This window comes from Ischnura elegans, chromosome 4, assembly GCF_921293095.1.
Source record: "Ischnura elegans chromosome 4, ioIscEleg1.1, whole genome shotgun sequence".
Taxonomy (NCBI): Eukaryota; Metazoa; Arthropoda; class Insecta; order Odonata; family Coenagrionidae; genus Ischnura; species Ischnura elegans.
The window spans coordinates 59,164,553-59,183,328 of record NC_060249.1 but is presented as its reverse complement, the minus strand read 5'-3'; the positions used below and the strand labels follow the sequence as shown (position 1 = coordinate 59,183,328).

Sequence of the window (18,776 nt, the reverse complement as noted above, 5' to 3'; positions counted from 1 at the left end):
CGCTGATATATGCTACGTGGAAAGAGTAACACAAATAAAACAAGACACACGCCTTTCGGCGAAAATCTCGACGACGGAATTAGCAAAATAGTGTAATGGAGCCATAATCCACCGACAACCGCGACGAATGCCAAACAATGCAAGGAATTCAGACCTCGCGGGATAACCTTGGTCTGCCGAAAAATTTCCCACGATGACAATCGAGGTAAGCATGAAACTCCCACATAACCATACAACACTAACGGTTCGTGGTTCAATTTTTGGCTACGTTAAAGTCATATAAGGAAAAGTGCAGTAATTTTTGGTCTTATGTCCGTATTTTCAGCAGTATTGTTCTGCCAGATATTTAGCACACAACTATCATTAACAATTAACAGCAGATAAAAATTAACAAACCGACAAAAACTAACCCCAGTCCTCAATCCGAAGTTTGGAGTTAAAAATAAAGGAAACAAAGCGATTGAAAAATGATTTATGATAGTCAAAGAATGTCCTTTTCACAATCTATTCATAGTCGACATTTTTCCAGAAAAGACAAGTTCTAGAGACATTACTTTCCTTAAATTATCCAGTGAATGAGATTACTTCGATTATTTCTGTCTTTCTACTATACCTCAAGTACCTGATGCATGGGAGAATCGAATTTTAGTATTGACGGTTTGATTCTCCGACGTATAAGAATTCGGAGGTGGGATGTATAAAAACAGATATTTTTATTTTCTGCGCCCGGGACCAATAATGATAATAATGATATATATATATGTATAACATTAAAATGATAATGAATGGGATACGTGTACTCACTTGCGGTCCACGTTGAGGATCTTCATGTCGAGGGCGTGGAGGGTGGTGAAGACGTGCGTGGCTCCCTGCACGACGCACTCGCGTGTCTCTGGCATGGCGAGAGGCGTGCACGCGGCCAGGAACACGCGCTCGTTCCGACTGCAAAGCGGCAAAGTGCTCGGCAGAAAGTGACCCTTCACCAGCACAACCTGACAGCAATAAAAGTCAATTGATTACTCACCGCAGTGGCGAGGCGAGAACTAGAAAGTGCCCAGTACCCCCAAAATATGTACACAGAATTTATCTCGTCACTTTATGCACAGTCTCTAATTTATCTACCTGATAAATGTTTTTCACTGTTACTTCAATTTTACTTAAAATTTCAAGAAAAAATATCAGTTAAACTTTATGCATAACCCTTTCATTACAGCAAATAGAGACTCTTGGATGGCTAACCAATCGGCCACTTCCATAACCACGTACTAGCTTTTAAGCTCTTTTTCTCAATATAAACAATATTGACAATATATAAACAATATGCTATAGTATGAGATAATTTTTAGTTTTTTTTCGTGATTTAACAGCTTAGAGCAGTTGGGAAATTTTACGAAGAATAAAATATACAAAGAGAGCAACTTCATTCCGATCAAATCATTTCATCCGCCGTTTAAGGGTAGTTTACATGGAACGTATCTACATTTTGCCATTCACCCCGATATTTGTCCTCCCCGTAGTGAATTTATTTCTTCAACGCAAACTTAATTAGATAGAAAAGGACGTGAAGGGTAAGAAATACCGATGAAAAGCGTTTTCTTCTCACTATGACTCAAGCCGCAATAAAGACGCGAGAAGATGCAGAAAAATTTATCGGTTTTCCATCGGTTGATGTTTTCCATGTCTCCCGACGTTTCGAGCAGCGACTTGCTGTTCATCCTCAGGAGGTCTTCATTCAGAGCATCCCCTGAGGATGCACAGCAAGTCGCTGCACCTGATACGCCGGGAAAACCTAAGATCATGTAAGGCGCGAGAAATTTTCCGCAGATTTATTCGCGGGGAAATGAATAATTTAAAACTAGCTACTATTTTAAAAAGTGAAAGCTCTAGTCAAGGTTTGATAGCAGCACACGCAATATTGGCTCACATCTTATGCCGAATACACACAAGTCGTAAAGCTAGGATCTACCTACACAGTACTTTATTCCTTTACCTTTTGGTCTCCGAATCTCATCTGCCTCCGTGCGTTCCTCGAGACGTTCATCCGGCAGAGGAAGAGTCGCTGATCCTTGTCCATAGGAGGGCCGACGCCGGCGCAGCCTCCGACCACGCCCCCAGGGCCTCCGGGGCCGGCGGCACCCGAACCGCCCCCGCAGAGCTCCGCCTGGATGCCGCGGTGGTCCTGCTTGTCGATGATGTCGTACACGCTGTCGCCGTGAATCAGGAGATCCTCCTTGAAGATGAAGAATCAAGAGGGAGGGCGTTAATTGGATGGCAAAGTAATGGCGGACGACGGCTTAATTACAACGGAAGGCACTATCATTTTCAGCTCCTGTCCGGATAGGAGAGAAAGGGATCCATTAGCGTGCCTTCCCGCCGCGACATAGCTGACCTACAGGTTAATGAACGGTTTGAAGCTATCCTCTTCCCTTTGCGATTGAAGCATGGGAATTTTTATCAATTCTGTGCATACGACGTTTACTTTCTCTAACCGCCGATTATGCATCTCATTTTTGAGAGGGTGAGAAGCCAAGGAGTACTTAAGTAATTTTTTTTATAATATAGTATTTCTTGGAGTTTAGGTCATTTATAAATTAAGTTTCAGCCAACTTTTCGATTTATTTTTTAAAATCATCTTCAGGACTATGTAAGAAAAAGTGTGAACAATATAAAATACAGATAATAAAACGATACACAATATTTATACATAAAAAAGGTACAATCGGGTTTTTTTATACAATATAATTTAAAGAAATATTGTATAAAAAAACCCGATTGTACCTTTTTTATGTATAAATATTGTGTATCGTTTTATTCTCTGTATTTTATATTGTTCACACTTTTTCTTACGTAGCCCTGAAGATGATTTAAAAAATAAATCGAAATGTTGGCTGAAACTTATTTTATAAATGACCTAAACTCCAATAAATACTATATTATATATTAAACAAGGTCAAGAAAAGGGAGAAAAAAAATAATTTTTTTGTAAACAGAGTTAGGTACAGATTTTGATAGAAGAAATATACAAAAACTTGGTGTCCAAGGGATACGAGTGAGTCCCAGTTCTCTACTGCTACAGCGAGGAAAGTCAAATGCACGACTAAATATCTAGTTGACCTCATACGTTGTCTTTACCAGATTAAAATAGTTAACTCTGCTTAAAAAATCACATTTATCCCTTGGATTCTCAGCACCTCATATACTAGAGATAGGAAAGATATTTATATTATTTATCCGATTTCATTTGGATCAATACTACCTCTTAGCCAAGGTAGTACGTGCGAACATTTGAGCATTTGCGAGATAGAAGCAACGGGAACTTTTTAAATAGACATATGGATAGCTGAGTGCGAAAATTTTTAGGAATGGGTGAGTAAAGTATCAAGCTTTGGAGAAAAATGCCTGCTAGACCTGGTACTAATCACCATTTTAACACTCTAAATACAAGTTAACGGTTCGAAAGGTCATTATAAACCCCCAGGTTATATAAAATATAACCCACGCATGACCTTAACACATGTTTACTTAAGGCAAATAAAATGACTTCTCAATGGCAAAAGGTACAATAAGAGTGTAAATATAAAAAATACGTGAAATTAGCTACATACAAAGAGAAATACTGAAATATACCAAAGTACTGAATGAAGAAAGCTTTTCACTATTTAATATTATTTTTTCTTTATATTTACTAAGAGATAAGTAATTTAGTTGCTTAAAATTTTTTCCCGCCCTATTGTTTTGGTAAAATACTTGAGTACTTCTCACTGCTGTATTTTTTCTGCAATTCAAACCCTCAGGTATCATTATCTTCTTAATCTTAGGTGTCGAAAAGTCAAATTTATTCGTTAAGAACAACACTATTACATGGGAAATGTCAGCAATAGTTATAATGACGCCGAATACAGTCATGACGAAAGACTCCATTTTTAAATTTTAAAATTAGGTATCACTTTTACAGGGTTAAAATCAATATAAATAATATGAAGCGTTATGCCGAAAGATGATTCCACTTTGGTCGTTGGGATTGCTGTCGACGGTTTCCCACTGGTGAGTGCATACTTTTTCTGAGAGTGAAGTATTCAAGAGAACGTGAAGATAATGTTTTTCTAGTTACCTTTTCAAAATGTATTCCGAAACCCTCAACCTGGGAACTTCCTTCGCCCTTTCAGCTGAAGGTGAGACTGTGATAGTCACGATCAGCGAAAACAATGCCACAAGAGAAAATACAAAAATTCCTTGAATGGGTCACGTACCAAACATTCACCCTAAAATGCGAAATGGGCCTAAAGGAAAGAATGCTTTGTTTTCGCACCACTGACCCGAATGTGGGCCACTTCCTACTAGGATATCCGTTAATATGTCAAGAAGTTAGGGAAGAGACACACATCTCATTAATAAAGCAGAGAACCTACGCGTCTAGAGAAGAAAATAAACGCCAGGGCACGATGTGACAAAGAAAATTAGCCAGCACAGAGGCTATGGAAAAATAAAACATATGGAAATATATCTAAATAAAAGACTTTTTAAAGCAAACAAAGATTATACTCGGAGATTTATTCCATTTACAAATTATTCTTACCTACGAGAACAAAGTTCCGTAGAATAAGTTGAAATTTAATCAGTTTAGCATTTAGGTAGAGGGTAGCATTCCACGTTTCTTCTCATTTTACACACAAAAGACAATTAGCCGAGTCAGACGGATGGCAGACATGGCCACAATAAAGTAAGATGGTAGGAAAGGCCAATACTTTAAATATAGTTAACTGAACGATTGTAATGGAGTTAATTTAGATTTTGACTTTTTGTCCTGCTAGTTTTTTTAGGGTAATATAGTAGTTCGTAAAATATTTATCGCTCTTCTAGATTACCTACCTCTTGCTTGAACACAAAGTTCGCTTCAGTTTATTTTAAATTCCTTAGAGCTCCATCAACATTGAAGTGAGCCGATTCAAGCCTACACAATTGAGGAAATATGTTGCCACGTTGTGCTATCTCTATTCTTACTTCGAGGTGAAAACACAATCTTGAGCAAAGTTTTCCTCGACATCCAATTACAGTTTGACCAACTTCTTCCTAACGAGGTACTCTGAGACAATTTGAATAAACCAGCAGGAGACAAAAAGTGACAGTCCGCTAAGTACCACGCGGAACATCTTTTACGGGGAGTTTTACATTTATTTTTGACGGACTAAGATATGAAAGAATCCAAGCATATATAGCTATAAATTTCCGCGTAATGAGGTGAGTACCGCAGCCGTTGAAACGTAAGTTGCTCACGTTCATAAACTACAATAAGATCAGCTGAACACAAAAAGTGAAGATAAGAGCCCAGCAAGGGCTCAGAATGAGAAGAAGTTAATGGCAGTGTTCACGAAAAAACCAGTTACATATATAATTCAGAGAGGTCAAATAAGAATGGAAATTGCTTTATCTGAATGAAGGTAACATTCAATGGAAGAGTATTAGCGACTCGACTTTTATGTCTTCTTCTCAGAGTAACCACCAGGCAAGTTTTTTTTTACCTTCCCAGATTTTCTGGTCTTCTTTGGTTGCCACCAACTTCTGTTTCGCTAACACATCATCACCCGATATTTAAAATTTCGATAAAAAATCAATACAAGGTTTAATACATTCCGAAAATCGAGACAGAAGTTACTTCCTTACAAAAATGCTGTATTGCTTACTTCAAAATATTTAAATGAACAAGCCGTAACAATGCATTAATTTGTATATTTTTCAGGTAATTCGAAAAAAAATGCATGATATGGAATTTCCAGAATACTGACGTTGCCATAGGGAAAATCATCTTGTTAATTGTACCGAGGGCTGGCGGGCATCATATTTTTTGTACCTTACTTGCTCTTCATCTTACAAAATAAGTAGGCACTTTACTTAATTAAAATTGCAACGCCTTTTTAGACTTTTGAGCGTTTTAAATAAGGTTATACTTCCATTTGCGGTCTCAGGGATTCAGGACTTCTCGAGCAGTTAGATCTAATCCGTCTTCGTAATTAATCTATCCATCGATATTAAACGTAATTACAGTGAATTAACTGGTGTTTAGAATGAAAGAAATAATTATTTTCAGTTTTTTAGAAGGAAACACGGTATTCGATCACGACATTCTCAATACCAACAACTGATCCAATACTGCATTCAATATTCGATCATGAGGCAGCCCCGCTGTAGTCTCCCAATCTCTACAGTAATATGTTAATTTTTACCATTTCCTTTATCCGTTATTATTGTATAACAAACAGGCATCGAGCATGGTTCAATTATTACAATTATTTTTTCCCAAAGTTTCTAAAACCTTTCTTACTCCATTAACACCGTGAATTTTTGTGATGCAAGAGTGTAAAGACAATTCAAAATCAAATAAAAGGATGGAATTAATCTAATTTCGTCTTTACAACTCATACCTCAGAAGATTGAATGAAGGTTTTCAGAAGTGTTATCTACGGAAGAAAAAATAATTGAATAAATTGACCAAAACTCAATAACGGTATCATTAAAAAAGTAATATTTTCTCTTAGGTGGGGCGAGTGGTCATGCCATTAGGCAGTGAAGTCTTCCGATTTCATCACACTTCTTCCACGAAGCTCTCACTCAGTTGAAGAGCGCGCTGTCGCCTCTGAAATGTGTCCGATTCGACTCGCGCGTCGCCTATCACTGTCTTCCGTGGGCTTCTGTCCTCGCCCACTCCTCGCCAAGTCTCTTCATTAATCATTCCTCCCCTACGTCCGCACTCCGTCTTCTTACGAACTATTCCTTGAGGATCTCTTCCTTTGCTACCGATCCTCTGCTTCGTGTCTCCCATCACCATTATCCAGTCGTATCCAGAGTAACTTCCAGATTGATGGGGCCAATTCACGGAACTATTCTAAACCTCTCGTTTATCTTTATCATGCACAACACTTCGATTTGTACTTACTGCTAACTTTTCTCAATTCTAATATGCTATTAAGCTGACTGAAAATTAGCTGAATCGTTTATAAAGCAACATACCGCGGGCATTAATCAGATTAGCAAAGGTGAAGGACCCCTTCCACATCTATAGCAAACGACGAATTGAAATTTAAATATTTCTTTCGTCATTCAAAGGTTTGAACGAGTACTGAACGTTGTTAGACTTTGATTTGAATAAGAAAGCCGTTGTATCGACCTCACATCAATGTTATGGGATGGAAACGATGAAAACCCTACCCACTAAAATTTTCATAACCACATAATATCATATTAATCTTCTTCATTCCTATATTGGCTCACTTCAAAGACAAAGGCCAAAAAAAAAGAACCCATAATTTTCCTATGTTGCAAAATATTTAGGTTGCTATAGAATTCGTGATATAATTAAATTTAATCTCACATACAAAATAACACTTTGGAATTAAATGTAAATTTACTTCCAGCGACCCCTAAGGAATATCCAGTGCGTCCGCAGGCTTACCATCGATGACCCCTCGAAGTATCTCCTGCCTTACCTTCGATAACGTTCTATTCAAGAACTCCCTCGCACACACATTTTTGAAGGAAACCCAACCTTACTGATTACTGCATGCAGTTTACTTATTGACTCCAGAGCAACATCAGGATAATTTGCTCCAGTCAAGTACGGTTCGCAAATAATAGAGAACTCAGGCGCTCTATTGAGGATGTAACATGGCCGTGCCATACTTAATGTTTCTACCAAGCATTAAAATATTTCAACAAAGAATAGAATTTGAAAGTGATTTGATATCTCAATTAATACGAATTTCTGTATTGTACAGATACACTGTGGAAGCTACATTAACTCTTACAATGGATATAGATTTCAGATCATTAAGTCTTAAATCGTGTAAGTAGATAAAATTAAAACATATCGAGTCAATTTACCTAAGTAACAGTTTTTAGTAGAGGTTGACCACGCTATGTGTATAGTTACTCTGTACCATAACTGCACGTGTCTTAAATCAAAGGAAAACAATCCCTTTGACCACGTAAGAATTGCTTTCGTTTCAGATCGTTCCCATTCGAAAAGACTGAGGATGAATTGCGAAATGTTTCTTCGTATTTCGCGTGGTCGACTCTTCTCAATTCCGTAATTTGCTTTTCCACGCACGAGCGATCTCGTTCCGTTTATCCATTTGCTGTGCGTTATGAACTTCAATTTTGGAAATTACCATGAAAGGAGTACTCAAGGCCTACACGACTCATTCGAAGGCAGTAAGTGCAGGTTTTCGGATCTCTGTATTTGAAATACGAGGAACGATACGTTCATTATCAAAATGAAGGGAATAATTCCAAGTAATTTTTAAACAAATGCTATGATGACTATGCGGCTTTGTAATCTTTAAAAGATAGTCTCTGTATTTTATTTGTATTTGTTGAGTTAGAAAAAATTGAAGGTTTGACGTATCCATGCAGATTAATTATTTATAGCTTAACTAATTTTCCAACCAACTTGGCTCCAAATCCACAAAATGAAAAGGCAAAATCATTACAACTGATCAATATTTTTCTAAATTCACGTAAAACACAAAAAATGGCGTACGTCAGGAGAGGCAGAAATGAATAACAATAACATATATTAGAGATATTATTTTGGTATAAAAAAAGGGATAGGTTGCTGACATATATGTTCCCGCAGTTCTCAAAAACCGACAGCAATTCTAAGAAATATACAAAATAAACGTCAGTAAGATAAATTATTATTGCCACCGAATAAACCTCATTATACAAAATAAGTAGAATTTTTCCTCCCCGAAGAGTTAAAATATTATTAGTATTCTCCCCATTGTTCTGTTACAAATACCGCGCGACTTGGATGGACTAAAAAAATAGAATTTAACGTTGAAAGGGACGAAGTATATCCTATGACAACTTAACGGGTGAAAAATAATGCATGATGATGAAAGTTAAAATTTAGTTAAAACTAGTTATTGGCAGACATTGTGAAAAAAACTCTACCAAAAATGAATAATCAGAAGAGATCATTTCTGGGCTGGCTGTCTCCTCAGCAGATGTCTCGCGGGAAGTCGTCAAGGGAAAAAAATTCGGGGGAACTGAAATCTCCTAGAACTCCCCTCTGGCTGCGTCTCTGGTGCGTCGGATTCCTCGAACGCAATCGCATTCTGTACATTTTATTACCGTCATGAAGGATCGAAAAAAGGTCCCCAAATCCGTACGTCTGTAATCCGCAAATGCTTTTGTCACAGCAAATCAAGAAATTTTCTGCCTACGTTTATACCAGAAATACATAACTCTTTCGAAACATAATACTTAAGCACTATGTTTCGAAAGCACTCAAGTACCATGTTTAGAAGTACTTAAGGCCAGAGAGACCACTAATTGACGTTACCGTAGTAGCAACATGCAAAGTTTGGACGCGCTCGGTCTGGAAAGTCATGTTAGGGGCAATGTGCGGAATTCGGACAGTCGCGGTCAAGGAAGCTTTGGGCACTGTGCGGAAAACGGACGTTCTTATCTACCGAGGCAGGTAAAAAGTGCAGAGTTCGGATGAGTCGGATTCCTCTCCCTAAAGTTTGAAAAACCCTGAAGAGGGCGCAATCCTCTCACAAGGAGAAGACGGGATGGCCCGCCCTCCTTTCAACATGCGCCGCCGTCGCCCCCTCCTCCCCCGCCGGGAAACTATCCCGCCAGACCTCCATCCCTTCCCACAGAATGATGCCCTCCTTTCAGAACATTCTCCCTTCGCTCCTCCTCTCTTCCGATGGCAGCGACGATCGAGGAAGTGCACAGTCACGGCGATATTGGGCGCGCTCTGCGGGGCGGGAGGCGGACGGACCGCGAGCCATCTTCAAGGGATGGATGGAGAGACACGTGGGGAGGAGACGGTGAAGGAGAGCGACGATATATTACGATCAAGAAAGAGACCAAGGAAGGAGGGAAAGGAGTGGAATCCGAAAACCACCGAAAACAGCACTTAATGGCATATGGAAATGAAAGGTATATGAACTTCTCCACTATTATTAAATGCGTACGACGCGTTTCGGTGACACGTTTCGTTTCGCCAACAAAGACATAATATGGTACAAGGCGGTGAGCCGAAATGCGTCTTAGGTATTTAATAATATTGGATATGAATATAATATTTAATAATATTGGATGAATGTGCAACAATCTTTCACCTTTTCATCTTGTTTTTCAGACTTGACACTGTGACACGAAACCCACCGTCGACATTTAATAACTGAGGGATACTGCAAATACCCTTCAATTCAATACACCGAACTTCCCATATATCACGGCTGAATCGGTTGAACTTATTGGATTTTCACATCGGGGTTTTCCAAGTGCACGAACAATCATTCCGTGAACAGAAGCAACCCAACCAGGCGGGAATCGAACCCAAGACCTCTTTGTTTGGTAGGCGAGGACTTAGCCCCGCCGACACTGATGCCAGCGACTTCATATTAACAGCAAGAGAATATTCCTATATAATTACAAAAATTAAATCTCTATTGCTCAACCATTTAAAGATCAATCTTAATTTTTTCGAGGGTAAAGTTCACCGTAGACTAAAATATTTAAAAATTGTAATGGTTAACATGGAGAATATTGCAAATTACTCCGGCCTGTTTCCCTTAGGGCGCAAATTATCGGCTGCCTCGGTCACAACCTCCGATTACCATACCATAGCGAACTACTTCCTCTAATCCACTCGTTTTTAACGACACTCTCCGAGCAGTACACGTGGGAGGGGTGAAGAAGAATGGGAGTGACGCATGCGACTGGTCCACTGTGACTCCTCACATCCCCCGAAGCTATCTTCGCATTCTCTCCCTTTCCTCCTATAACTGCATTCGACCGGAATCAAGGCTCCCATTCTCCCGTGTTCTTTAACGCTCTCTGCCACCGGGTGTTGCTCTGTCCCCCGGTATTCACAGTCAAAATGTTCTCTTCTAAGAAACGGTCCAGTGAAAGGGAGAAAGTATTGGACAGTAGGGTTCTTTAGCAAGGTTCACCGTCAAAGTTCTCATCAGGCGTCATTAGTATATTTGTTTACACACATACTCCAGGGTACTAATGGGCATTATAATATAAACGTTGCAGCACACGGTCTTTCGGTCTGTCACTACCTTTTTTTCCATGGGATGGTAAATAATTATTCAACCCTCTCGTATAGCTACTCTCTCTTAAGGTGACGGAAGACTGAAGGATAACAGCCAAGTCTTTCGCAACATAACACAGTGTTGCTTCTAAGCAACATCAAAAATGTATAAATGTTCAGCTCTATTTAGGAAATAACTGAACTACGCATTACTTTGTGGTGTAAATTGTAATGACGAAATATTTATCTGCCACGATAACTATGATTGAGTGAAAAATTTTCAAGTGTTCAAAATAAAAAATCTTGAAATTTTATTTCTCTCTGAAGCAGCTATGGGTTAGAAAGGGTTAAGTGTATAAAAAAGGATGGGGGTCACCTTAAAAAATGTTGATGGCGTATTATGGAGGGTCAGCCAAAATGCTAATTTATCAAGTAAAATAATTCCATTGTATCACGTTACGTAAAAGGCTTCCGAAAAATATCACCGAATGCCGGTAATCTTTGATTATGGATAAAAATTATTATAACGGTACGAAATCACTCGACGTCTTCACTAAAAAAGACATGACGGAAATTATTATAAACAATTCTGAATTGATAGATGATCCACGAAAATAGCACTAATCGATGAGAAAAAAGTGCATATTGTTAGCATCGCAGCCAGTGAAATATTCAGTAAGGAACGAATTCTATTCCGTTTTTTCCCATTTCATTATCAGGAAGACACATATTTAAAAAACACGCCAAAAGCAGTATAACAAGGATGTTTCGTGCACCAAACGTATTACACACCCCTAAGCCCTTCTGTTAATCATTAATTAAAAAAAAATGTTTTCGCCATATAGCAATCTCTGTGGTTTCCACCAAATTTTATGCAAGCCACAGGAGAAAATAAACCTTAAAGACAATAAAATGAAGACAAAATGTCAGATAGCGGCATTTAGGGGCAGATTACGAAGTAGAATGCAGAAAGGTGCTAAACCTAGAATGAACAAGCTTAAGTGATCACTCTTTCTTCGGAAAATAAAATCGCGATGTCAATTCAACTTGTACGTAATGGGCCAACGATTCATGTAACAATTATTCCATTCGATAGGAACCGGAAGCGGAATAAAACCAAAGGGAAACAAGATTAATTCTACTGGCAAAAATTAAGTACCCTTTACAATGTTTCTTTCCTCACGCTGGCAGTTATATCATCGATTCCGACATCCCAAAAGGAGATCGCATGTGAAAATCATTTGGGGTCTGACACCCAGGAAAACTCTGCCTTGCTCGCCGAAAACTGTTTATCGCATTGGAGAGGAATTTTATTAAGATTAATGTGCCCGAGTTCCCTGCCACGCCTGATTCGTTATTGCGATGCCGCTCCGAGAAGTGTCAGGTGCCAATTCCAAGACGCGAAGGAGGATGAGAGACGTTTCCCGTACACAGACGTCAAAGGATCTTTCAAACGCTTTCCCTTCCTCCTTCACTATCATTCACGGATATCTCTTTAACGAATTTAAAGATGCCGTCTCCCCGAGAATGACCGACTGAAAATATTTTATCAGCAAGCTTTCGCGCTCTCCGTACAATACTTTTGCAAAGGTACCGCGCGGATGCGAGAATATTTTGAAATCTTTTCCCACAGAGATGGAGAACCCAAATTTTCCGTCGATACGCTCCATGAAAACTTATCTCATGTAAACTGTTCCATGGATTATAATTTTAAAATTTTAACTTCATTACTTGTGATATTATAATATTACGACTAAGCACCCTTGTGGGAATGAAGTTTCATTAATGTCTAAGTGTATTATTTTAATGTTTTTGACCTCCAAATTGGGCTTGAGTGTACATAGGGAACGTACGTTAGTCTTTTAGATTTGAAAATCAACTTGCATTCACATGTTGAAATAGCCGACTCCAAGGTTCGGTATAAATAGCCAGCAAAAACTTTGTTTATTAGCCAGTTTACTAAGGTTCCACTGACCATAAATAAGTATGTACTTCAGACCCTGAGCCACTAAGGCCTGCTACCTTTAGATACTGCGTATTCTCAATTTTACTAACAATTTTCTGTGATAGATAAACTGTTAACCTTATTAGCCTGAGGATAAATCTCAGGGAAGAATTAAAGAATAGGCTGTGAAGGAATGGAGTTGATCGTTTATGGTGGAGGAGGTTAGAATAAGTCGTAACCCCGTACGAGGGCAATCCGTAATAAGCACGGAAATATGATGAAAAAATTGAAATGCTAAGCGTATTTCACACACCTTTGGCCTACCACGGGGTGAACAATTTCTTCACCTATGCAAACCAATATAAGGAATGAATTTGTCACTGAGAAGGTGAATTTAATTAATTTACCTTTCTAAAGAATCTAGTAATGAAAACAAAAAATCTCCCGATCCCACCTCCACCCAAAGTGATTTTTCGCCTGCGCTACGGCTGGGAAAGCGAGGGAAATCCGTATTAAGTACGTAGATACGATGAAAATACAGGTATGGTATTTGGAGGAGGCAACCGACAGCTGAGGTCATTTGCGCCATTTGGTAAGGGAAGGAAGAGAAGAGTGCAGAGATACTCGGAGTCGGCAATAGCCTGCTCGTAACGAAATGCGTCAAAGGGACCACGGCTTAACGTCTCATCAGACGGTCAGAGTGCTGTACTTGAAGTATCTTCCACAAAGAACTCAAGCAGGATCGGCAGCCTCTGAAAAATATCTGCCGTATCTGAGATTCGTAATCGGATCCAAGAGGTGGGAGATAATGGTGGGAGAGAGTTATGCTTAATTAGGCACATAACCGGCCTTAAGGTAACTATGCATGAAATTATGACTACGTAGATTTCCGCGGTGTTCAGGTTCCAATTTATCCATGTTTCCGGTGCAACCACGTCGGTTTGTTGGTGATGACAACTGTTTCGCTGGCACTGCTGCCAGCGTCTTCAGGTCGAAGATGATGCCGGTCCACGATTTTCGTCCTCCTTATATAGGGGGTCAGTCCCGCCAGTTGTAGGGGTCAGTCCCGCCTATATAAGGAGGACGAAAATCGTGGACCCGCATCATCTTCGACCTGAAGACGCTGGCAGCAGTGCCAGCGAAACTGTTGTCATCACCAACAAACCGACGCGGTTGCACCGGAAACATGGAGAAATTGGAATGCATGAAATTACTCTAGTAAAAACGGTAATACTGAGAATTTTAGGGTTTAGGCACTCCCTTACTTGGTTGTGCATCGTGAGTTACTCTCATTATCAGCTTTATACAGTACAAAGCACTAAAGAAGAGATAGACAGTCTCTGAAAAATCTATACCACCTCTCGGGATTCGAACCCGGACCTACTGGACAGGAAGACAACACTCTAGCAAACCACACCAATCCAATCCCAAAAATAAAACACGGGTAGCGCTGGGTGCGGTGAGGGGGATACGTGGGGATTAAACCCCCTTGCCGCTCCTCCCAAATAGGTACGCCCAGTCGCCCTTAGAAGAATCACACACATTCCAATTTACGCCTCGAGATTAGCATAATAACACGGCGGGCTCAAAACTCGTGGGAGTTGGAGGCATCCGTCACCCCTTCCGTCCCCTGCCCGACGCGGCTGCATATAACACGGGAGTGTTCGTGTAAATTACCCGAGCTACGCTTTGTATGCACTCTCTCGCGGGAGGAGAGAATAAGATGTAGACAAGCGCGGACACTTTTCGAGACCGCCTTATCGGCCCTCTCGCATCTCTTGCTATCATTTGAGACACGATTTTCGAGCTGTCGTCTCCGGCGCAGGGAGAATCTATCAACGGAAAGATAAAGGAAGAAGAGGATGCAAGAAGAAAAATGCATAAATGTATGTACCTCCTAAAGATAATATAATTAAGATGAATAAACCACTTTCTGGTACGATAATTGACCAAAAAAATGCAAGGACCTCAACCTAAATTTGATATAACTGCATAACTTCGAATGGATAAAGGTAGTTCGTGGAATTTCTGTGCGTTAATGTAATTAAGATTAAGAAACCACTTTCTGGTACGATAATTGACAAAAAATGCACAAATCTCAACCTTTATCTGTTATAACTGCATAAATTCGAATTGAATCATTGGATGAAGGTGATATTAAGCTCGTGGAATTTCCGTACGTTTATCACGTTAGGAAGGAAGTGTATGTTAAAATCGAGGGTTTTTATATTCACCTATACCTACAGGGACAGTACTGTTTAACTCAATGGACTTAGTGGGCGTAATAGATAGAAGTGGCGGGTTAGCGCTACGTTACGGTGAGTACAATTAGCAGGAAACCATGCCATGCATGGACTCCTAAATAAAAATGTGACGTCAGTTTGAGTAGCCACTAGAACCAACAGCCACAATGGTATAGGTACTTAATAAAGGGGCCTGCATGTTTGCGTGCATACATGACGAAAGCAATGATAATGACCGTAGAGGATTCGCGAAATTAAAAAAGAAATATGGCAAATTTAGAAAGCCAATACGAGTTTGTTTCAACTGCACCAATTTTATGAAGACTACAATACGCGTCCCAAAATTGTTCAACTCAAATCATGTCGCATAAATGAATCATTCACTACCTCAGTCATTGATCCAACCGAAGGGTTAGTATAGTTGAGAGGGTAGACCTCATTACTTTTTTATACACAAGCGTGTGAACGTCCAGAGGAGGAAGTTCAATGCTTTTCCCTGGACAACTTTGCTCCGTGAGGAATATTAAGTAGTTTCGTCTGAAGACTTTAGTCCGGGTTTTAACCCGGGACCCTTTGAAAAGCAGTCAAGCGCTCTCCCAACTTGGGGAATAAGCTCTCTCCTAAATGCATAACAGAATTTAACTATAAGAGCAATTGTACTAAAAAAACAAATAAGCAAAAAACTCCTGTCGTCGACACTCCGAAGGAATTTTTCAATTTATCTTCCCTCCGCCATTCCATCTATCCCACTACTTTCCCTCTCAGCTCTCCTTTGATTATTATCGAATGAGAGGATGAGGATGGGAGGTGAAAAATGAATAGCGCAAGGCGTCTCTCGATGTCCCTTCCCAGAAAAGACGAGGAACAAGGGGAGAGAGAGAGAGAGGATGAAAAGCTAGGGAATGAGGAACGGCGAGGGGAACTGGAAGCAACAAAAGGGGAAGAATTTGGGGTACTTGGAAGTCTTTAGAGAAGTGATAACAGAGACGAAGAGTTCTCAGCGGTGACATCATCAGCATGGCGAAATAATTCTTCAATTCCTCTTATACATCCTCATGAGGAAGTTCCATGGTCGTGTGCTAAATATTCATTTCTTTCATGGCCATAGAAGGACGTGAAATGAACTGGATACAATTATCTCGGAATGTCGACCGAACCAATTGTTCAATGATAACTAGAACATTTAGAGACTCGAACTGTTCCTCGTATTCACAGAACATTTAAGTAGTCTAACGCTTAATTTAAGTTGGCAATCATAGGTCAAATTATCCGGTATAAAACCTGAGGATAATTCATTCCGTAAGTCAACATTAAAGGAAGAGATCTTTTTATGAATAACCACATCTCGCTACACTACAAATGCGTAATCGAATGACAAAGGCGAAGAAAACCTCATCAAAACTTATGTGCAAAAATATCAGATGATCAATAAATAAAGGCCTGGGGAAAGAAATTAATTTACATCAAAATAAGATGGTTAGGGGTTTGATACAAGAGGGATTTTTTAATTTATTAAGGTGTGGCGATAGAGGCAATGGCAATTCCTTTCAAACATATTTGATCCCTCAGAGTAAGACGGACAGTACTAAAGAGGAATCACAGATTACCACCAGTTACCACATGAACAATGTCAGCAAACAAGTGTAGGTAATGATGGCAGTTTGGTGCTTAATGATTGTAAATAATCTCTTCGACCATTTATGGTTGTGAAAGCATTTCGAAACTTAAATACTCTTGACTAATGATCGAACACGACCGGATCCACCCTAAATATTTCACATTCCTTACAATGATTAATGATTGTAATGGTCACATACCGGTTTCGACTTCATAATTCCTCGCATTTCCATATACACACAATTAAAATGATGAATACGCGAGATAAATCACCTAATGAGGAAGCGAATGCAAATTTATTGAACATTCAACGGACAAGCCTCACGTGAGACCAGCAAGGTTCTTACGATGCTAAAAGAAGTGTTGACCATCTTATACAAATCATTCAGACTAAAATATTTAGATAAATGCTTACGCAATGTTTTTCTCTAGAAACGGTATTATTCCTTAAACGATGCAACACAATGATGGGTATTTGTAGAATATTAAAGCGCGTTTACCTTATTGTTTTCATTTGTAGTTGCTTCTTTTTTAATTGGACATTAGCTAAAACTAGCATGCACATTTTCCGGACGGAACTTATAACAATTATAATCATGCAGTCATTGCTTTTCATGAAATAATAGAATGCGTATTGCGTGTATTTTCTAATTTTTATAATTGCATCTCTCTCAGCCAACTATTTAAATCAAATATCTTTGATATAAAAAGAAACAAAATTCCCCGATATATTTCCATTCACGCTGTATTTTCTCAATCACATTCGATACACCAAGAATATCAGATTTAGAGAATCTGGAGATGCATAAAGGTAATAACCACTATCATGCGACATACATATCGAGAGGGTAATTAATAGATTTGCAAATCGAAAATGTGTCTATAGTTATTGTTTAAGGGATACACAATGAAATATTTTCGGGATTCCGACCGGATTGGGCTATCTAATGGATTCATATCTGCCGACGGTTTGGAGAAGTATTGCATAAAAAAATCGGTTAAGACTAGAATGGCTAAAGTAAACAGATTTTTTTCAATGATTAATTCTGCTTTATTGTGAATTATAGTCAAAAGTAGATAATTTTGAATATTTAAATTGATGGAAAATTTATAGAAAAAACATGACCGGTACACTTAAATGGGTTGAAATCAAGAATCGAAAAAAAATGAAAAATTAAGCCACATCCTAGTGGAGAGACAAAACCTGGCCCAAAGCCTGAGACAATTTCATCGCATTAATTCACGAAGAAATTATTAAAGCATTAAATCCTTACCATACAACTTGTGCCGGACATAGCAGTGATGGAACTTCCACCGAAACAGAACGAAAAGCAGGAGATAAGAGACTCGACAATTATCTCGACTACTGGACTACCCAGGCTTTCACGAATCATTGCCAAGCCACTTCCTGAAGAAACGAACACCCATGGAGGCAAAGAACCCATCTCCCACACGAATTTTCGCAGATACACACACCAACACCTCCGCATGGTCAATGGAACCAGCCCACGCGCGACATTCGGGAGAAGGAGAAACCTCTGATGGGACACCCTCGCCTGGGTGGGACCATTTCGCAACCAGAGGCACGGCAGCTAGGTCTCTATGGTGCGAATCAATCCAGAATATCGGGAATAAAAACAAACTTGATCTTCTAACCGCACGCTGGTATTTAAGTGCAGTGGTTAATTATTTTAGTATTAAAGGATGTTATCGAGGAGATTGACGTAAATAATTTTGCGAATTATTCCGGCATGTCCCCCCCTCCTAATACGGTCAATTCCGTTCCATTTATGAATCATTTTTTTCTTTCTTCCCTTCTCTCGCTCACATAAAATTCTTAACTCCAACCCGAATTTTAACACTTTCCCACACAGTACCATGTCGTTCATAAAGAACCATTGGAATTTTTTAATACAAA

General features: G+C 39.3%; 1 protein-coding gene across 1 annotated transcript in view; it reads right to left on the bottom strand.

Annotated features, from left to right (window-relative positions):
- Positions 1-18,776, bottom strand: part of LOC124158148 — a 524,623-nt gene that overhangs the window by 16,653 nt on the left and 489,194 nt on the right. Inside the window, exons 5-6 of the mRNA XM_046533332.1 lie at positions 1,991-2,230; positions 805-992 (exon numbers count right to left, since the gene is read on the bottom strand). Of these exons, the coding sequence (XP_046389288.1) occupies positions 805-992; positions 1,991-2,230 (428 nt within the window). The remainder of the gene's footprint in view (positions 1-804; positions 993-1,990; positions 2,231-18,776) is intronic.